The sequence below is a fragment of the Ciconia boyciana genome, chromosome 6, assembly GCF_034638445.1.
Source record: "Ciconia boyciana chromosome 6, ASM3463844v1, whole genome shotgun sequence".
NCBI classification, from domain to species: Eukaryota; Metazoa; Chordata; class Aves; order Ciconiiformes; family Ciconiidae; genus Ciconia; species Ciconia boyciana.
Window position 1 is genome coordinate 67371754 of NC_132939.1, and position 22044 is coordinate 67393797.

The 22044-nt window shown below is 43.7% G+C and overlaps 1 protein-coding gene across 11 annotated transcripts in view; it reads right to left on the reverse strand.

Moving 5' to 3' along the window:
• KTN1 (kinectin 1) overlaps nt 1-22044 on the reverse strand; it is an 80402-nt gene that overhangs the window by 13137 nt on the left and 45221 nt on the right. For 5 of the 11 annotated variants that reach the window (XM_072864234.1, XM_072864241.1, XM_072864235.1 and 2 more), the window contains 22 exons: nt 20392-20429; nt 19696-19786; nt 19308-19376; nt 18527-18564; nt 18319-18409; nt 15926-15994; nt 14525-14559; nt 14299-14389; nt 13329-13397; nt 12405-12442; nt 11628-11718; nt 11397-11465; nt 9757-9794; nt 8986-9076; nt 8796-8873; nt 7847-7884; nt 6715-6805; nt 6543-6611; nt 6084-6121; nt 5051-5141; nt 2886-2972; nt 931-1020 (listed from right to left, as the gene is read on the reverse strand). In XM_072864234.1, coding sequence (XP_072720335.1) covers nt 931-1020; nt 2886-2972; nt 5051-5141; nt 6084-6121; nt 6543-6611; nt 6715-6805; nt 7847-7884; nt 8796-8873; nt 8986-9076; nt 9757-9794; nt 11397-11465; nt 11628-11718; nt 12405-12442; nt 13329-13397; nt 14299-14389; nt 14525-14559; nt 15926-15994; nt 18319-18409; nt 18527-18564; nt 19308-19376; nt 19696-19786; nt 20392-20429 — 1500 coding nt within the window. The remainder of the gene's footprint in view (nt 1-930; nt 1021-2885; nt 2973-5050; nt 5142-6083; nt 6122-6542; nt 6612-6714; nt 6806-7846; nt 7885-8795; nt 8874-8985; nt 9077-9756; nt 9795-11396; nt 11466-11627; nt 11719-12404; nt 12443-13328; nt 13398-14298; nt 14390-14524; nt 14560-15925; nt 15995-18318; nt 18410-18526; nt 18565-19307; nt 19377-19695; nt 19787-20391; nt 20430-22044) is intronic. The other 6 variants (XM_072864240.1, XM_072864236.1, XM_072864239.1 and 3 more) reach the window with 3 other exon arrangements.

Below are 22044 nucleotides of genomic sequence, written 5' to 3' on the forward strand. Positions count from 1 at the left end.
CAGCAATCCAGGAGCACGAGGTTGAGACTCACACGGTTCACAGGGGCTTGGAAGTGCTGAAATACAACTGGGTGACAGAGGTCTGCCTCCAAGTGTCGGGGCTCTACAAGAAGTATTTGAAGACTTAAGGGAATCTTTTCCAAAATCCCTCCGCAGCTAAAGCAGATGCTTGCTACATAATTCTAGGGACCTCACTAGGAAGACTGTTTTATAACCTTACAGAAAACAGTCTTTTTAAAGACTGCTTCTAGTTCATCAGGAGACTGACTTTAGCACATTTGAGAATAATGTTAAATATGAATATTCAAAACCACCAGGCATTACAAATGAAGCGCAGATCCCATTCTTCCAGCCTCACTTCACATCATTCACACAATCTAAACCATACGAACCCAGCGCACTTCCCTTGCGAACAACTGAAAACCACCAGGAATATAAGATTGGAAATCGGTGGTTTTCAAAGGAACTTTGGGAACAAAACAAACCCTCCTGAACTGTATTAACTGGCACTGAGGCAGGGCAGCCCCTCTGGAAAGGGGGGCTGGCCATTATCTGCACAGCCACCAGGGAAGATACAGATCCCCATTGTGCCAGACAGCGAGCAAACACGCAGCAGACCTTACCCACCCCTGAAAAATTTCCTACCTCGGTTAGACACAAGATAACGCAGGCAGATGAATCAGATGTTGGCGTGGTAAAAAAAGGTAATAATTTTTTTTGTTGCTTTAACACTTTTCTTGAAGTAACCATCTGCAGCTTTGCCCCTCTGCTGCTGGTAAGTACAGGTATTACCAGCAGAAGACGCTCACACCCCACTGCAAAAACCTTGGGGCAGAGGGGACCGTGTGGAAGCACTCCAGATTGCCCAGCACAGCAGGACCAGAGCTCCCCGGCCCCCAGCAGCAGGGTAGGAAGAGCCCCTTCTCTTACCATGTTAGAAGGAAGAGAGACTTTAGGGAACAGCTTCTGGAGGAGTTCGCGCGTCTCCACCTCGGCAGCTTCCAAATGCTGCTGCTTCTCCTAAACCAAGAGAAAGGCTCGCGTGAAATTGGGCAACACACTCCACGGACCTGGCAATAGCCTCTTCTATGCCTAGAGTGACTTACTTAAATGACTTTCTGGGTTAAGTGAGAAAGGCTCTAATGTCTCTAAAATTGCCAGTAAATTGCTTCAAAAATTGACACTGAATTGCTTCAGAATTTGGCCTTCACATTTGTTCATGCTTTTAAGCTTCTATTTTCATTAAGCTCTCCTCAAATCTAGCCTGTTTGTACAGAAATTATACCATCATTCACTTGTTCACAACACAACACAAACTACACTGTGCTGAGTAACTGCATCCACAGATCACACCAACCCTGCACTCAAGTTGAGCGATCTCAAAAACAAGAACTTTGGTCAATCAACAACGTTTTAAAAAAATCCATACTTTTAAATAATTTTAGGGGGGGGGAAAATCACCATAAATCAACATCACGACATCAAAAACAGAGAATTAAAGTCAAAAAGAAACTTTGTGTTAATGCACATTTGAACCAGGCCAAGAAAGCAAGACTATATCTTCTAAATACTGCTTTTAAGTACTCAAGAGGGAGACCCTAACATCCTCCTTTCCCAAGCTTGGATGCAATGGGAAATAATTATTAGAGCTGTGTGACAATCTCCAGGTTTTCTTTGTCATTGCTCTGCAAATATAAATACACAGAGCCAGGGGCACCACAGATCCATCATTCCATTTATTTAATATTAAAAGCACACCAGCGACAGGACATTTGCTCGCCGTGCTTGTGGCAGATTGGTTTAATTTCGCCATACGACGCTCAGGCTCCCGTACAAGTTTAAATGCAGAAAGCCCGAACTCCTGCACAGAAGGCAGCTTTCAACAAAAATCCTTCACTAATATTTGGGTTTGTTTTTTTCTCTGACATCAGCGTTACTGCGCCTTGCTGCTCTAAGTTCCTCTGCTGCAAGAGATCGGTGGCATTAGCAGGTTGAGATTCAGAGACAGAAACGGACAGGAGACATTAGGTTGTGAAGTTGTGCTACGTGTGTTAGTTTTCAGCAATTTAGGAACCACCGAGAAGTGGCAAATGGCTGTTTGATGAAGTCTTCCGACTGCAAGAGAAAGCAGGCAAGCATTAGCACACAGCAAAAGCAGGTACACAACTTCTCTGAACGCGGGGCCGAGCAAAAAGCGGAGACATCTCCAAAACACAGACGCACAATCCCAAACCGGAGCTCCTCTGCTTCTAGCTACCCGACTTGTGTTTTTAAACTTATTTTGATGTTGGTTTTTTGTTGTTTTTTTTTTTTTTTTTAAATCTGCATGTAGTGACATTTAACATCAAATCAGGCTCACAGCAAATGGGAGCTCCTTTCAGAGCAATTCATGCCCTGTATCATTTTGAACATTGGCTCTGACAGGACCTGTTGAGCTTCATATGCTTTCAAGGAGGAAATTCACAGCTGTGGTGTCACCGTTTTCCTGAAGAGTTCCCAGGTTTTTAAATAATAATCTAGTTCTAGTTCTTCACGGGTCCAATAAATTTATTCAAGCACAGTGAAAGCCCAGTAGATGAAAGCAGGTTGCTCACCAGCACAGTTTTTATTCTAGAGCTCCCCACAAAGAAAAAACAATTCACAACAGCTCTAACAATTATGCAAACAGAAATCAAAAATCAGCATGCCCACAAATTAAGGATAAAAAACCAAAAGAAACCTAAAGACAACAGGAAGAAGCAGAGGTGAGAGTATATGAATGATCACTCAGAACAGACTATATTTAAATTGCAGTAAAAGTTAAATGCCTCCATTTCATTTAAAAAAAACCAGCTGCAGATCTGCTTCTAGCTTAACGCATCGTTTCTAGCAGTTAACATTACAACCTTGGCAGTCTTGTTCACTTTGTCCTGCAGCAATTTTTCAGTTGATGCCAATGCTTCCATTGCTTTCCAGTTTTTCTCCCGAAGGTCCTAATCATTTTTAGAAAGAATGATTTCAGTTCAGCCAATATTCAAACTGTTTCCACTTTTACTTCAGAGATATATTTTGCATTACATTCCACCATTTGCATTTAAATGCTGGTTACTGCAAGATGATTTTGCTGGATAAGATGACATACACTAGCAAAAACAAGTGTGATGTTCAAAGAGTTTGAATGAAGGGGGGTGGGGGGGGGGGGAATATGCCAATTTCTGCCCAACCTGCCCCCATCTGCAAAACTGATCCAAGTGTTACTGCAGAGCGTATCGCTACAGCGACCCCACACTTTGACTGCACTTGTAAGAAGAAAGAGGGAAGTTTTCAAAAGTAGTGAGGAACACAGACACCAAACCACAGATTACACAACAGAGTGTTAGGCATGTCGCACTGCGGAACCCAGCATGGACCCCAGTATACATGGAAGTGTACACATTTATGCCCCTGATCTTGCAACCAGATCTAGCTGCGTAGATCCTTACGCCTCAGCCCAAACCGACTACGCCAGGGCTGATTCTAGAAACACAAAGCTCAGGGCCTTGGTTGGCAGCATTTACCCACACAGCTCTCTCCACTGTGCCCAAAGAAAACTGGTTTGCTCACCAGTGCCCTCCTGGGAGGTTTTGGTATTTCACCAGTGGTGAGCACACCCCAGATCCGCATGGAAACACCACCGTGCCGTGCTGCGCTCCTGCATCTTTCTTGGCGAGGTCATCAAACGTGTACTCCACAAGACATCAACACGCAAGCTGAGTTAGGAGGCTGAGAGCTCTTATAAAAAGAGCCTCACAGCTCTTGTCTAGGAAGGATGGTGGGCCTTGCCAGGAGGAGATTACGGTGCTTGGGATTAAGATTTTTTTTTCCCCAACCTTCAGAGCAATCTGCTTTAGCAAAGGGCTATTTTTGAAAGACTATGTTTTTTTAATTCACCACGCAAAGTGGTGTCCAAATCCTAGTGCGTACCTACGCTAGTTTTGCTCTACCACTTCCATTTGCGTGCTATCCTAAGGGCTGTTTCACAGGTCATAAAAACAAGATTGGATAAAATTACAATGTGGAAAGCTGGGACCTACAGGCATGGTCTGCCCTTCGCAGTAGCCAGATTTCTGCCTGCACCACAAAGGGTACTTAGACCTTGCAATTCCCCAGGAAACAGGCACACATATGTTCTACCTTTCCAGCTCATCTGTCTTCTGAGAATACCCAGCCACTTTCCCTCTACTTTATTTCAGCTCTTAAGCAACACTACTTGCTCAAAAGCTCACGTTCTCAATATTTTCCTTGTGCATCTTCCCTTATATTGTCTCACTTTTAAGCACTAAAGCTTATTGCACGGTATTCAGGCAATAGCCTTTATAGGCTATCAAGGAGAGATAGGTAAGTTAAAAATCCTGTATTTTAACACCTTTCTTCCATATAACTTAAAAGATGCTATTCTCTTGCCCTGCACAGGTAATGTATTACAAGGAGGTAACGTCACAGCTCTGTGATAGTACTTCCACCCACAAACAACCCATACTGCACCATCAGCGGCTGCTCTAAAGGAAGGCTCACTGTCCTTCTCCTCCAGAAGATCAGGATTAGTCACTCTTAGGAATGGGCAGAGCCAGATCTGAGAGCCCTGAAGGTAACGGCTCCTCCCATGTCCACACACAAGGACCATAACTCGGTCAGAGCATGGCCCCCTTCATCCTCCCACCCTTCCTCCCCAAACCCCCTCTGCTTCCCTTGGCAAAGGACGCGTATCTGAACAGGGCTAACAGGGCTTGAAGCCAACTCTGAGAACAGGCTACGGGATACGTCCCGCAGCAAGTCTCCTCCCTCTCATCAAATCAGCAACTTAAAGAGGTGACGAAACTTGGAGCAGTAAAGTAAGGTATGCTTAGTCACTCCCAAGAAAAAAGGAAAGGAGTGTCCACGGGACACAATACAGCAGACAACTGTCAGAAACATTTTCTTCGCATAATGCCCTAGGCACCGAGGAGTGCTGTGCACACAGGTTTGGTGGTTCTTTGGGGTTGGGGTTTTTTTGTTTTTGTTTTTTTTTTTGGGGGGGGGGGAATTTCCTTACATTGTTCTTTTTCCTCTGTTGCTCAAAAGCATTTCTCTGAGAGGCGAGCTCATTTTGGAGACTGGCGATTTCCTTCTCTTTCCCTGCAACCCTGAATTAGCAAGAAGAATAATAAACAAGTCAGGAGACATTTAAGACATTTCAAGTGAAGAACTGACACCCTTTCATATACACTAACTTTCCTTCCCTGCCAGCACCACACACACTTTGAAAAGCTGCTCTCACTGACTTGGCAGCACCGCTTGCTTCCTACTGCTCTGCGAACTGCGGGCTGCCAGAGCAAAGCCCATTGTAAAGCTGTTGTTTGCCTACAACAGGCATCTGCACGCATTTATCAAGGCCACAGAAAGGCAACGCATTAGACGAGGATAAGTCAGCCAGCCCACGCTAGTACAACAGTGCCACAAAACAGGCACTGCCTGCTGGATAAGAGCATTCTTTTTTCAAGCACCTAGTCCACAATTTATAAGTCATTTAACTTAAAAGAAAAATAATTCAGCCAGCCAAAAATGCATGACAGTGGCAATTTGTGTAGCACAGTATAAGGCGGCGTGGCATTAGCTTCCACACAGTTCTTCAGTGCACTTCAGCTCTACGTTATACCACACTTTTACCCCTGAGACTTTCCCTGGGAAAAGATTTCTACCAGATGATTTTATAATATGAACAACCACCCTCTACTAAGCTGAAGTTCCAAGAAAAAAGCCTGTCACTTTTGCTTGAAACACCAACATTTAACTCTTCAGGCACAGAGCTGAGCTGGCATGCATTTAACATTAAATCACTCATGGCTTGCTTACATTGTGGGCGCAACATACTGCAAGCACTGTCTGCAGAAGACTGCAGCTGAGGATTATTACTGTGAGCAGAATCTCTATGTTCAAGTTTTATTAGCTAGTAAAGTGAGTTTTTTACTGGCCACTTCTCTCACACTGATATTGTACATTTGGCATTTATTTCATCTTTTAAATTCCCCGAGCAATACGTGAAATGAAGCACTTATCTACCACATTCAACTTTTGGCAGTACTCACACTTGCAGAAGCTCCTCACTTTGGACAGCCAGCGATGCCTACAAACAGATCAGAAACTCATTAGGAGCAGATCAGCAGCAGAGCGATGCAGAGGGCGTGATCTGCCCTGCTAACCAGGCTTTGCTGCAACACTAAGCACCGGCACTCTTGGCCTTTGAGGGAGTCCTCTCCAGCCTCCTTCGGCCAGAAGAACCCTGGCTGTGATACAGCGTGTAAAGACAGGGTTGGAAAGCTAGGCAAGAACACAGCAGGCGCAAGAAAGAGCAAAAGGCTGCAAACTCACATAATAAATGGAAGCAGGAACAGATATGCAAGAGCCAGAAAAGCTGGCTTAGTGCAATCCAACCCTGAAGCTGTCCCTGGAGTTGCACGGCCAATACAACTACTGGTTTTCCATGCCATCCGTACAAGCTACCATCACCCCCCTTCACTCAGTAACACTGCAATTGGAACCTGTACCTGTTTGCAATTCTCCTGCTTTAATTCTTGAATTTGAACTTTAAAAGATTCGTTTTCCTTTTGCACATCCTGTTGAAAGAAAAGAGGCAATGTACACACATGTATACATATAGATATACACTCACAATACATACACTGCTTACAACACAAGACACGTCTATCGAAACTTTACCTGCAGCTGTTTTACTTGGCTTGCAATTTCTCTCTCTTTTTCTTCCACTACAGCTTTCAGCTTCTTCATTTGTTCTTCTTCCCTTTTCAACCTGCAGAGATGGTTTAGAAAGTAAGAAAAAAGGGTTAAAGTAAGAATTTATGCTACAAAGGGACAGACACTCTAGCTGGGACAGTTTTCAGCAGCAGAAGATAAAGATATTTGGTATGCTATATATATAATAATCAGCCACGGGGAGAGCATACACATGGAGAAGAAACCATTGCACTATGGCTCCAAACCAAGAAAGCTAGCAAAAATACACGCCAGCTGCAACAACACGTATTGCAAACACTTACCTGCTAAGAACTGGCCTGAAGCAAGCTAGTCATTTCACACGTCAAGCAAACGCATTTAGCCATAGCTGATCTCAACAGCATTCAGAGCAGAAGTGGGAGAGGAGCCATTGATCACCTGAGCAAATCCTGCAAGCCAGCTGGCCATGAAGGTGCCAGGGACAGTCTCCCAAAGGCAAGGCTGCCTTCGGTACCACGTACTGGCTATACAGGAGCCCTGCTGGGAGGGCAGCACATTACAAGAGCTGCATTGAAGACAGAGCCCTTTTTGGCACAGTCTCATACAACCTTTCTCTGACTTAGAGCAGCCAGACAAAGCAGAGTCAAAACAGAGGAAAGTCTGGCAGCGTTTCTCCATAAAACAGGAGCTGGAGAACTGGCTATTGCATCTCAGACTGAAAATGGCAAACCGTATCTGTTCATTGCTTTTACCGACTCAGCCACAGGCACTTAAATCCACACTCTTTTAAACATGCTAAACAGAAGGAGAAATTATCACTAGACACAAGAAGCAGCAGCAATTTCACTAGTTAGTAGAGCCCTGGGCAATCATTCACTTTTGCAAAGCGTATGAGCACTACAACTTAGGCACGCCAGGCAGGGACGCCAGACGCTTGCTATTATACACAGCGGCAGACACACTGGCTGGTGTACGTCCATCGGCACTAACAGCTTATTTTAGCAAAGCCCATAAAATTCTTGAAACCAATTCATACATTCCAATTTAAGATAAACGCCAGCACTGAATGCATATTATCAGCAGGCACTTGAGAAACTGCTACTAAAAGCATACTCACAGGCTCTCCAGGTCCTGGACTTGGGATGCAGCAGGTACCTGAAAAACAAAGCAATTCCCAAACTCATTCTGATGGCATCGTAAAGCTTTCAAATTAACAGCAACTCTTTGCATAAGCAGGGGCACCACACAGCTTGCAAGATACTTGCCAAAGAAATACCAGAAATTTTGCATCACACATTGCTCCAAGAATATCTGAACACATAATGGGTTTTAGAAGCACAGCTTACACCAAGCATCCCAAATTTCACACCAGCCAATTTCTCTCCATTCCACCTTTCCCCTGGGATAAATGCCTGTCTAGACATCCACCCAAAATAAGAGTGCAATTCAGTTTCTCCCCTTTATCATCGACAAAAATCCAAACTAAGCTAGAATACTGCCTTATTGGAAAAATTCTTCCATTAAGTAACACCTGGTTTCAAGGATGTCCAGTCGCCTGTTCGCAAGTCCAGTGCAGGAAATCAAAAGCCAAAATATTCTGACCAGCTGCAACTTCCACAACAGGTAAAGGCAGAAGGAATCACAGCAAAGCCTGACCACTTCAAGAGGAGCTGCTACATTCAGTTACAGCAGGAGTTCCTCCATGGCCATAGCCCTACAGAGACGCTACTTCAGTGTGGCAAGGAGGTACCTAGGACACAGCCATGATTCTGCCTGTGAGCTTTCAAGTTTTCAGACCGCTAAAACTATTCAGTAAGGACAGTTATCATCCAGGTTAAAGAAAAACCTCTTGGAACTTGTTATCTGTGTAAAACCTGTTTTGGATAAACACAGTTGAATTAGCAGGCTCTCTGCACTGTAGACCACCAGTTTAGTCAAGCAGGATTTAAAACAGCTCTGTAGGTTGAAGCCAATGCAAACCCTTTGTGAGAGGTAGAGGACAAAACCAACATCTTCCAGTTCAACTGAGCAGCACTCCCAAACCATATCCACTCTGCAGGCCGTACCTGTTGGAGCTGTTGCAGGTTCTGTTGTTCTAACTCCTGAACTTTACTGGTTAATTGTGCAATTGTATCTTTCTGACCCTTTGGGGGGGAAAAAAAAAAAGGGCAAATTTAGAAGCATAAACGTAACTTCTCCACAGTCAGAAATACTGCAACAGAATTTATTTCCCTTTAGAATACCAAGAACACTTACCTGCAGACATTCTCCTTTCTCAGCAATCTCTTTCTCCTTCTCTTCCAATAAGGCCTCCATGGTTTTCACCTGCTTTTCCTTCCCCTTCAACCTGTACCATTAAACACAGACACACAGCATAAACCCTTACTCTTTTATCCATCTGAAAAAAAAAAAAGACATCCTATGCTTTGCAGCACGTAACAAACAAGGGCAGCCTATGTGATCAAAGGCACAAACACAATTCATCTGCTAAAAATCAATGCGTGAACACTTCCACTTTGGTCTGGGTTCGCAGGAGATGCCCTTCATCAATGGTACTGCTCATTAAGTGAAAGCAGACAAATTCTGCACTGCCACGTATTGCAGGGATTTCACACACATGTGCTCCCCTCATCTAAAAATGCTTCCTTCCCTCCTCCCCGGTTGGGGACACAAGGGACTGACAGCCACGGTGACTCAGTTCTCACTTACCCACCCAGCTACAGCACAGGTATTACCAAAGTAAGTCTGCCACAGTGCCTTGCCTATGTCCTTCCATCCTGACTTGAATTTAACCCCTTGTAGGTTAATTGGGGCTCATGAAGCCACGCAGCACTTCACCTGCTCTGCCGCCTCAGACAGGACCAGGTATTTAATAACGACACACGTCTACCAAGACCAGTGTTAATAGTCTGGCTCACTTCATGTGAAGCGCAGACACCAGGCGAGAACATTTTAACTTAAAATAGACTGGAGCGGGGAAGTGAGAAGTGCACAGAGCAGATCAGACATGGTAACAACTGTACTTACAGAGTCTGAAGTTCTTTGACTTGTGATGTAATCGAGACCTAAAGAAAATAATAAGTAATTCAGTTCAACACACATGGAAGAGACACATAAATGCTATAAACTGCTTTAGGGAGAAATATGGGAAAAAAGCCATTAGACATTACTAAAATAGGCACTATTTGTTACAGTTATGTAAGCATAAACACGCCTTTTTTTGTGGGAAAATGAATTATGAGAAGCCAAGTGTCTCCGCTATTTACTTTCTCCACATTGAAAATGTGACTTCCAGAGCAGAAAAGAAAACAGTACAAATGGGAACACAAGCAGGGCCACTGGAGCACCCTTCCATCACGAGAGACAAAGGAAGAAGCAGACACTGATGATAACCATCTCACTAGCAACCGCAGCTCAAGTCAGAGAGATCATCCCTGGTCATTTAGACCTTTGCACAAGCAAGTGCTTTTTAGATGCTCTCTGCAATGCCAGCACTCCCTTAAATTCCCATTCGAAGGCTGAACGTGGGTTGCAGAAACAAGATTTAGTGGGATTATTTCCTTTGAATTTTGTATAAAAGCCTGACAGTGGCTACCTGTGTAGATACTGGCTGTCCAAACAGCTTTAGTCTTCTACCACAACACGGCAGGAGTTTACACATTCCAAAAAACCTCTATTCTGCTTGCAGGATACCAAAAGCTGCATATACACCACCTTTGGAGCAAGCATCCCTCATATGCAGCTTTCCAGAGATGGCAACTCTAAACTGCATTTTGTTCTGGGCTCTGTGTCAGCTCCAGGGAAGGAAAAACACACAAATAATTCCTCCAGTTCCTGGGAATTTGCTTTGGAGGAAAAGCCCAAGACGGAAACCCATTCTATGAAGTTTTGCCTAAAAAGGACAAAAAACTTTAACACTAAGGAAAGAAGAAAAAGGGCTGACATGTTGGAATGTAGCTAGAAAGACTGAGAAAAGTGCAGACCAAAAAAACCAACCGACACAAACAAGCAAGCAAACTTCCTGACAGCACGATGGATTAAGCTGCCTGCAGAATGGGCTCCCTAAGGAAACGTGGGTTCCCGTTGTTTTGGATGCTAGACAGCAAGCATGCCAAAAAAGCCAATACTCCTCCATTTCTGCATTCCTGATAGCTAGAGCAAAACTTACTCTGCCAAGACAGGCTTTCTTTGGACACTGGAGAGAAAACAGTCTTAGGTTTACCTGGAAACCAAATATTATTTGGGCCAGTAATATTGTTCTAGCAACACAGAAAGGCCAACAAAAGGAGAAGCACCTTCAGCACTTGAGATTTCCGAGGTGCCAGCCTCAAAGGACGTCCCACTCTTCCATGTTTACTAAAGGGACAGTATGCAATATGCCCAGCCAGAGCTAATGCTACAACGCTTTAAGTTATAGCAATTCTTGCCAAATTTCATACTAAAAGTCCAAAAAGCTCGGGTAACCAGAGGAATGCGGTTTCTGAAGGACAGCAGTAGTTATACTACATATTTACAGCTTTATTTGTAAGAATAGTGTAGCTCTACCATTAAAAAGTTCCCTTACCCAATGACATTCACCAGTGAAAGAAAACACACTAGAACAGAAATGAGTGAGCAGTGCATCCAAGGCAAGGCTGTTTCACACTTCTGGCACTAAGGTATTTTACCTGTTTTTCCATCTCAAGCTGGGAATTTCCTACTTCTTCTTTCAGAGCCTCTATTTCCTGTGTCAAAGCCTTTTCAATGACAAAACAGACAGGATTGGACAATGGAAACACAAAAATGACACAAAAATGGATGCTACAAATTCATCACTATAGAATGCCTTGCAGTAACAAGTAAATGGTAGTCAGTGGCATAGACACAGAAAGGAAGGTAGGTATTGCAGAAATAGATACCTGCACAGTCTTCTCCTTGCTTGCGACCTTAAGGATTTCAGCTTGTAGGAGTTCTTCCACCGATTTTATTTTTCCATCCTTCTCATGGATCCTTAAAAAGAGCAGAGGAACAACATTAGCTGGCTGAACAAATGCGCTACTTGAGCAAATCCACAAGCTTTGGTTCTGCTGTCACATCACATCGCCAGCCTCTGGGATCCACAGTGGAACCTCCCGCTACTGCAGGTGCCATCCCTCACTGCAATCCCAAATCCAGATAGAACAAGCAGGAGAAACAAATAGGAGAAATAAGACTGGGAATAGCGCAGAACGAGCTGGCTTTATATAACCAGTAGTTCACATGCTGCATAGATACTATTAATGGCTCAAAATGCACATTAAGGTATCAATAGTCCCTGGAATGACACACACTTAACTTCAGCCTTCACTGGACATTCCAGCAAAGTATTTATCAGCTTCAAATACACACAGACACCGAGCGAACAAGCTCACTCCTTTTAGAGCACCTACTGAAGAAAAACAGTTCTGACAGTTCAGTGCAATTCCTCGCCTAGTCAAAGTTAGGCTTATGAAGTTAATTGCTTAGCAGAGAAGCAACTGGATTTTCAAAAGGTATTGATCTGACTTGATGTGTTTCCAAAGTGATAATGCTTCCTGCCACACACACATACGCTTCACCCAGTTAAAAGCAAAGCACTTCAGGCAAACACACTTGTAGTCATGGAATAAAGACAGACAGAAGTAACAATCAGAAGTGAAATCTGTACAGTAACTTACACTTTCTGGAGTTCTTCCACCAGTGATTGGAAGGAAACCTGTTCAAAACAGAACTTTAACTTAGAAAAACAGAAGAGAGCAAAACAGTCTGCAAGTGTTGAGGGGCAAGGAGTAGCGAGCTTGAGCTCTCTGGCTCTGGGTAAACTATGTAGCAGCCTAACAATTTTATCTATCTGGCTGCTCCTTACAAAATTAGCTGTTGGTCTCTAGTTCCTCGCAAATCAATAATACCAAGTCTGCTGCAAGTTCCAGGAAAATAAAAGCAAACCCACACCATCTTTACCAGGAGTGGCTGAGGTTCAGGACCAGCAACTGATCAGCTAACCTTTTCATAGTGACACTACCGTACACCTCTCCACAGTTATTGTGCTTCTCCTCTCCCATAAATTATTTTCTAAAAACTAAGGGCTCTCCTGAGCTGTCCAAACACAGCTGATGTCAAGGAAAGGCACTTCCCAATCGGCACCGAGCGCACATCAAAAACGATAACGCTGTGACAGTGTCACTGAACAGAGACGTCAATAGAAGGGGGCTAAGTCCCACCTGCACAAGCGTGGATTAACATTAGAAAGCTCAAATATGCATAATGAAGCTGATGCAGAATGAGCTTCCTACCAGCCATGCTTGCTGCACTAGGCTGCTCGGAAAAAAGTAACCCACAGCCATTTCAGTACGTGGCAAACTCAAACCAACCCAGAACCGCCGCTGAATTGGAACCTTTACATCTGCCGCATTTCTGACACTTATGCAAAGGAAATATCTGACAGAAGTATCAGCTTCCAGACCAACGCTGGAAGAAAACAGGATGCTTTGCCAACAGGCTTCAAAGACATCTTCACCTTTTTCCATTGACTTTTGCAACCACAGCAAGATTCTTTTAGATTTAGTTTAGGTGTAATAAAAGTTTTAGATGAAAAGTACTACCTGCTCTGATTGCTGAATTTGCAGACTTTGAAGTTCTTTTCTCAAGGATGAATTTTCCGTTCGCAGTGCCTTTGAAAGCAGACACACAGATAATGAAAGACTCATTTGTTGGGGAAAAAGCGTTAAGCTTGACAGAAAAGTCATTGCTTTTAGAACAAGTGAAAGACTTTGAAAGTCTGAAAGAGCCCCCCTCTGCAGCAATTGGAGCCAAAGTATTAAATGGACTAATTATTCATTACGGACAACTCAGAGTGGACTTCAATCTATGGGAAGCTAGAGTCGAGGGAAACAAAGTGATGTGCTCACATCTGTGGCTGTTTAGTAACCTGACAGTTTGCTAGTGTGCAACCCCTCCCCAGTACAGGGGTGTCAGCGATGCACCTGGAATTTAGGGACATTAAGAAAGTGAGCATAGTCTTGGCTATGTCCAGGTAGGCAGCACACAGCTTTCCAGCAAAACCCAGCTGAAAACAGATAGGGATTTTTGTACTGGCTTTCCAGATTTCTCATCATTAGCTTCTTTATAAACAGAACAGGAAGAAAGTACCTTTAGCATCACCCCAGAAGTGTCACAAGTTTATGATCCATTTAACCCTTCAGATTAGCAACTAAGCAAAGAGATGCAAGAGCCCCATACTGCCAAGTTTTTACAAAACACCCTTTCCTAAAGACAGATTTGTTGCAGCTTAGGGCAAACATACAGCTCTGGAGATGTATTCACTTTTTTCCAAAAGACACCAGGTAAACATCCTAGCAAAATCTGCTCTAGACTAAGCAGAGAGAAGCACTTACTGTACACCATCAACGCTCATGCTTCATCTTACCAAAAAGGTTTTAACCTTGTCTTCACAAGATGCTTTTCCTATTCAAAGGGAATGATCTCAGACCACGCTATGAGCACTCAAACATACACTTTGCACAACAGCACTTACTCTACTTCCCCATAAAAAGATAATATGAGAGATTTTACCTTCAGCTCCTCCTCTTTATTAGCCACCTGTATGAGTCCTGCCTCAAGCAGCTCTTCAACTGTCTTGATTTTATCATCCCTCTCTCTCATGCTGAGAAATGAAAAGCGATTATTAGGAAAAAGAGAGTTAACCTTTAACGGCAGTCTAGCTATCCACAGTAACCCCGCTGCCAACAAAACTGGATCTTTATTTTAGCCTCTGATTCAGAAGAAAAAGGTTTCTTACCTTCTTTCCATCTGCTCTAACAAGTCTTTGTTCGCCTATAAAAAACACAATAGGGTGATCATTAATTGGATCAATAATGGTTTGGGATTTTAAAAACAGAAATAACTGGAGAGCATCAACTTAACCAGAACCTTAGTTACCACACTAATCCAGAAGGAAAAATAAAACAGGGGCAGAATGTCCTCATGGCATGTGTGTCTAATATTGATGCTGGAAAGATGCCAGTCTTTCAGGGGAGGTACAGATCCAGCCCAAATGCCTTGATGATTTTACACTGACAGACTACAGGAGTTCTGGCGACAAGATGCTGTGGGACACAGGATCCCAGTGATCCTAGGGAGCGTCAAGCATGCCAAGCACTGTGCGGCATCTAATCCATAGCAGCCAGCTCAGTACCTGAAAAATCTGCCTCTTCTGAGCATTTATCGAAACCACAAGCTCCATTTGAGGCTCACTCAGCAGAGCATTTGTGATTTCTCAACAACAACACATTGTGAGAGACCACAGGAGAAACATAAGCCAGCTACCAAGAAAAAAGTCAGCCCCACTATTTCAGACAGGACACCAAATCAGCCAGACCCAGGGGAATAAGGCTGCAAATCTGGTTCTCTGCCAGAAGAAAGGGAGCTGCTCCAGACAGGGAGCTGCTGGCTAGCAGACACCAGTACAGAAAAGGAAATAACTTTCCTGTCCTGCAAGTCTTTTTCCAGTGTTTCAGGAAGTTTTCTCATTCCACAATGGTACAAAGTCAGGGGTGTTCACAAAAGCTCTCCCAGGCAATGCTCGCAAGGGAGATGGAGCTGAGCAACACAACAGCTTTGAACCTGCAGCATCCTGCGTGAGTACCAGTCAGGCTGGCTGCAGCAGGTGTGCCATGGGCAAAAGTATAGAAGAGGAGGGAGAAAAGACATCACAATGTAAAGAGTTTGCCCATTCCTTGAGTCCGTGCTTTGGTTACTACTGGTTTGAGAATTCATTCCAGGATGGAAGAATACAAGTAGGGTAAAGATCTTACTCTGGTCTCCCCACAGCCCAGTAAGAGCCCTCTCCCTTGGAAGGGCTGGTTGCTCATGGGATTTTTTTTTTTTATTCCAGAAAATTGCCATTAAAACTGGAAGGGGTTGCAGAAAAAAGTTTTTGCTTGTGTTAAGCTAGCATTCTTCGGGGGGGGGGGGGGGGGGGGGCGGAGATCAACGTTTTGTTTAGACACTCTTGACTAGGTCTAGAAGACAGCCACAACTGCCTTACATGAACCCTCCATGGAAGAGAAAATACCTAAAAAGCAACAGGCTTTGACACCAACCAGCTCAGCCTAGGGCCAGCTTAAGAAAAAAAAAATAATAGCTGAAGTTAAAAAGAACAGAAGATATTTGATACCACCTCAGCAAACACTGGCTATACCTGCTCAGCCAGGAGAGTCTGCAGCTTCTGAACTTCAGCTTGCAGAGTTGCGTTTTGATCCGTGAGAACCTGGAAGGAAATTTAAACATCGTATCAGTTCAGAACTGCAAACCCTAACTACAGCATTTTCATTTTGGCAATGAGGTAATTAAACAGCATAGAAGTCGTTACAGTGAGTTCTTTGGAAACTATAAGACGACAAAGAGTCCTTTCCTCTTCTTTCTTGCTTTTCTGTATTAATACTTTTGTCCTTATGTTCCCATGAGAAATTCAGCTGTTACCATCTTTATTCCCTGGCAGAGGATCAGACAGTACGAAGTGTGAGAGGCAAGAGAAACTGCATTTTCCTCCTAAAGCAGTATCAGCGTCATGTCAAGATTTGATAGGTGCCTCTTACAAAACACTCATCTGGCAAAGCAAACGGTCTAGGATCGCCTCTCTGGTTCTCTTCAGCTGCCTTTACACTGAGGATGCACAGCAAGGAACCACCCGTCCAGAGGTCTGCACAGCTCCCACGCTTTGGTCTGACCGCAGACTGGAAAGAGGCGAATCGGGAAGACAAAGAGCCGTAGCACGGACCTTGCCTTCCCTCCAGCACTCCCGCAGCAGCCCTTAGACAGGCTGCCTGTCTGGATTCCTCATATATACTTTGAAATCCTCCTCTATTACTACTTTGTTTTACAAAGTCTTTTTAATGAATTGCTAGGTGCTTTACAAAAGTAAAAAGCAGGACACATGACCTAGGCTTCAGACCCAAAGCCTTACAGGGACAACACAAGCAGGAAGGGACAGCAACGGTGAGGATTAAAAGAATTTCTCCGTTTTGAACCTGGCTTTTCTCTTTTTCATGTGCATGGGAAAAAAGGAGCACTTCCTCAGGTGGAAGCATTTAGTGCAGAGCTGGTCTGGCTTATGTTTGGGATCAAAGACGGGAGGAAGACGACACTAGAAGGGCACACAAGATTGCTGCCAAGAGCACACAGTATCACGACTATGATCTGCATTCAGTTCCCTATTCACTTCCCAGGAACTGCTAGAATTGCCTCCAGCTGACTTTCACCATTACTTAGCACCAAGTTCATTTCAGCACACAACCATCCACAACACCTCTAAGGCTTTTTTCCTGGGTAACAGTTACTACAGAAACTATCACTCTAAGGAAGTCCAGATTATTCCTCCTTGTATTCATTTCCACCACTTTGCCTGCCATTTTAAAAGTGTTCCACCACCCTGAGGGTGTCACTAACTTGAGAGTCGATGACTTACTCAAGCCTGCCACTTCTTTCCGCTCCCCCTTCCAGACCATTTACACACCCATTACTCAGCACATGCTTCACTGAAGATTCAGTTGATAGCTTTATCACAAAAATCAACTAAAGTTGTACTTTGTTTCCTATTAATTGAGCAAACGTCTTCCCTCTTATTCTCTGACAGCTTAGAGAAACTACGGGGCCTTGCAAGGGACTCTCATCAAAACATCTTTGAAAGTGCCACTGTAATACGTGACCCAACTTTACTACCTGCTTGCTAACATCTTCAAAGAGCTCCAGGAGACTCATGAGGCATGGTTTCCCTTACCAAAGGGAACTTTCTGCCACTACCCACCTGCCCTGCTCCTCACCAGCAAACCCACCAACTTGACGTTATGAGATTCAGACCGAGGGACCTTTCGCCAGAAGCATCAGAAAAGCAGCGCTACCCAACAGGGGCTTTAAAGGAGTTAAAAAGATGGAGTCATCACCTTTCTCAGGCAGCAGGTCTATTTCTGACAGCGGAAGTTCAGAAGAAAAAGCCTAAGGTGGCAAAGGGCAAGGAGGAGTTAAGTTGCTCTCTGCGTACACCATCTAGAAAGAAGTATCAGCTCTGCTGTGCAGACCCCAGATTGTCAGCACTAAAAGATTCAGCAATTTAGCTGCAGCCTTATGAGAAACAATTTGGAAGATGGCAGGAGAAAAATAAGCATTTTTACATCTAGTTTGACAGGAAAAAAAGAAAAAAGGGGGGAGGGGGAAAAGAGCTGACAGCACGATAACCCAAGCAACAAAGGCTCACACACCAAGGCCTTGGAAGTCATATTAGAAGGTGGAATGCAGGAAAACCACAATAGCTTTTACTGAACAACCTCCTCTTCCAGATTTCAAAGACCTCACTCTTCACAACTGCAGACACTGCATTTAACTTGCGTTACCCTATCTCTTACTCCACGGCACAGTCTGTTGCTACTGCTGTGACGTGCCACATTGCTCTTGCCTTGCGAACAGAATACTGTAATTTACCTTAACACCCGAAAGTCAGTTCTATTTTACAAATCAACGTTCAATTGTATGAACTGCTCTGCAAAGTCTGGAAAACTTACTGTAAATACGCACACGAATAGCTGTTCTGTATCTTACCTTGAATTCTTCTTTTGTGTTTGAAATCTGAGCAAGTTCTTCTCGAAGCTGATCTTCAAGAGTTCTTATTTTGTCATCTTTGATGTGAATGCTGAGACACAGCAGAACAGTTAAATACGGTTCCTCATCCAAGTCTTACAAAAAGCATCGATTCAAAAGAACATAAAAGACTGACAAACATTGTTTATCAAATCCCAGAGCTATTTACCTTTTCTGCATCCTTTCCAGCTCATGTGCAGCAGCAGCCTAGATATAAAGAGGATTAACACAGACTTAGGATACATCACATGATTCAATCAACCTTTCATTCCACAATATTAAAAAGCTAGAACAAGTCATTTGGCCTCTCAGCACATGACTCACCAGCAAGGGTGAAAGGAGTAAGCTTGTCTTCATGCACTTTTAAAACACCAATATATACCAGGCAAGCATGCAATTACGCAAAGGGAAGAAGATCTCAAAGAGATTCAATTGACAACCAGGATTATCTCTACTTAAACACTGCACTTCCATCTCTGTAACAAACAGGCCACATAGCAGTAACAGAGGGAAAGCATTTTGTTTAGTTCTAAAAAGTTGTCTATGGTGAGGCAGAGGTTTTGTGTGCTTTGGGTTTTTTTTTTTTAGAGGGATGCTTATGACCCTTGTATGCAAACGCCAGTACTGCATATTCAAGCACAGTTGTGTTCACTCCTGTGAAGTGTCCTGCACTCTGCATGCCTGCAAATCTAAACCAACCAAGCAAATGGCTTCAGTAACTTGCATATCCAAGTAAGAAACAGATTTCGCTGGTGAAGGAAGGGTAAGAAGTAGGCCTCCCATCAGCTATAAGAACTCCGGGGAATCGCGCATTAGCCCCATTCTGTAGCCTCACACCTTTAACGTGCTTAAGCACAGCTCACTGAAACCAGTGGATCTGCATTTGCATTTATGCCAGAATAGGTAGTGAGAAGAGTAAAATTAAACATTTAATGAAACAATTCTTTTACCTGTTCATTTGTGAGAGCCTGTAACTTCTGTACTTCTGATTTCAGGGATAGGTTCATATTCTGCAAGACCTTAAGGAAGGAGAAAAAGGAATATTTGCACTTTGCATAGAGATAGTATTTCAGATAAGTTCACTCTCCAGTGCAAAGTATTTCAGGTCACTTTTTGAAGGAGTCTAGAGGTTACAGCAAGGAAAAACCCCAAGCTTTCTTATCAACAGCTTCCCAGCATCAAGCATTGGCCTTGCCTAAAAGAGCAAAATCAGCAGACTCATAGCTGAAAGAGCTGGTTCTAGACCCAAAGGCAGCAGCCTTGCGGACTTCATTTTGTATGCACAGCCGATGAGCCTCTCCCTGTATCAGCCGGCATTTACACATGCTTTTATTATACCTTGAGCTCTTCCTCCTTGCTGGTTAAGTTGGCATGTTCATTGCCTAATGAGTCCTCCATCTGCTTTATCTGTTTGTCCTTTTCCGCAATCCTGCACAAATGAGAAATGATGACATATCAGTACTAAAAGGTCTTGGATGAAAGTGGTACACGAAGCATCAGGCAAAACACAAGATACATGCTGGCCCTGAAGTCCAGCTCCTAGTCTAAATCCTGCTGACAGTACACTTTGGGTCCAAAAGCTTTTCCACCCATTTTAAATGCTGTTTGCTTGCCAAAAATTTATGGGACATTCTCTAGCTCTGAAACACAACAACTATCCTGTCTCCCAAAGGGAGAAGTCTCCTGGCACAGCCATACAGCCCAAATATTAACAATTCTCATGGTCATGCACGTTCCTGCACACCACACTGATCCCTGCACATAGGCAGCTGTAAACAAGAGAGGAGAACTGCTTTCCATGTAGCATATAGAGCCACGTACAACGGACTCCAAACCTGAGGCCAGACACGGAAGGGAAATCCGCAGGAAGCGGTTTCCCAGCTCCTGAGTCAATCTCAGTGAGAAGTTAAAAGCATAGGCAGCAACATTTCCTTCACCAGTCCCTCCCATACGCACTGCACGTGCGTAAAGGAAAGGTGGCATGCATTAAAAACCAGTAACACCTCCCAAATACCAGAGGAAATGAATGCTCACACTTTGTGTAGTTCTTCTGCCAGGACTGAAGCTGAGGTCTGCAGAAGGAAAAATAAAATAAAATAGCTGAAAGTAAAGCAAGTCAAAGGATCATCGTCTACGGTGAGCCAGGAATAGCATTTGTAGAATTTGTCTAGTTATTTTAAACTGGCACAGGACAATTCCAACTATTTCCTGGCTAAGGAACATTGAAGGAATACCAAGCACATACTAATGTTCCTTCCTGTTTAGCCTAAGCTAACATGAAGGGAAAAATGAACCACCTTATTTACCCTTTACCAGATTCAAACAAGTGCTGGTGATCCCCATGGCTTGTTTCCCAAGGATTAAGTGCTTTCCAGGACATTCTGCTGACAAGCCACTTCAATTTAAAAAAAGAAAACCCTGCACAGTGCATCAGGTCTCGTGTTAGGAACAGAAACAGCAGCATAAAGCCAGCAAGTAGCATTTTTTTCCCCCCTGGAAAAAACCTATTCCTATGTGGTCACCTACAACAGGGAAGGAAAGACTCGTCACACTGGTTATCAAGGTATCAAAGGACCTCTGCAGACTGTTTCACATCCAGTTTGGTAGCAGCTGTGGCAGAACTTCCATGTTGATTTGTGCTTCAGATACCTGGTTCTCCTTATCCAGCCTTACCCTCCCCCAAAATCCTGGATCTCGCAGAGCTTGTGCCCATGGGACCCTATAGCAATTCCTATACTGCCTTACCCGGATCATACCGTAGAGAACAGTATCAGAGAGGGGGGAAAAAAAAAATCTCAAAGGGAACAAGTAGTTCCAGTCCCAGAGGATCTCCTTAGTGACCAAAACAGTTTCATTGACCCTGATGTCCAGAGCAGTATCCAGTCTGACCTCCCTTCCCCAAAGAGCTATTTTCACACCCATTCTCCATGGTGGAAAAATGGCCCTGCATCTTCACGGTCAGTGGGGCTACAGGAGGAAAGCACACACCTCCTTCCAACAGCCTCCTTGTATAGCCCAGAGCAAAAAAGTAAAATTTCCCTAGGGATTTCTTTTTCAAAGCCCTTTTAAAGGACCGGGATAAGAGGAGTAGGTCATAAGATGCTGTAAATCCTAAGTGCCTCTTCCTTCGCTACTCTCCCCACCCAAAGGGTTAAAGCACCAAGCTCCTCAAAGCCAGATGACATTTTCAGTCTCAGGTTGAATTTAATCAAACTACATCAAGCACGTCCATGATTAAAAGAACGCAGCACTCAACTGCGTAGAACAGTCTCCACATGTGCCCACAGAAGTTACGGCCTTTCTGAGCTGATTTCTGTGACCTAGCTCTACATGGAAGCAACTTCAGTGACTCTGAGGTTTTACATAGTGTTTACAACAGAAATCATTTCTCAAAGAAACCAGGCAAACTAAAAATTTAGAGATTAAAAGAACTGAGAATGGCATTGGCAGGTTTGGTGGGGGTTTTGGTGGGTTTTTTTCCTTCTTCTGCACAGAAATCACCACTGGAAGGAACAAACAGCTTTAGATGGGAGCTGCCATAAGACACTGTTTCTCAACCTGATGCACAAAGGAAAAGCAGGATCAGGTGGTTCACAGGAGGACTGCAAAAAGACCAAAGAACCACAAGACAGAGTTGTACACATGCAAAGCTACAGAAAACAAACATTCAAAAAGGTATCCTACTAT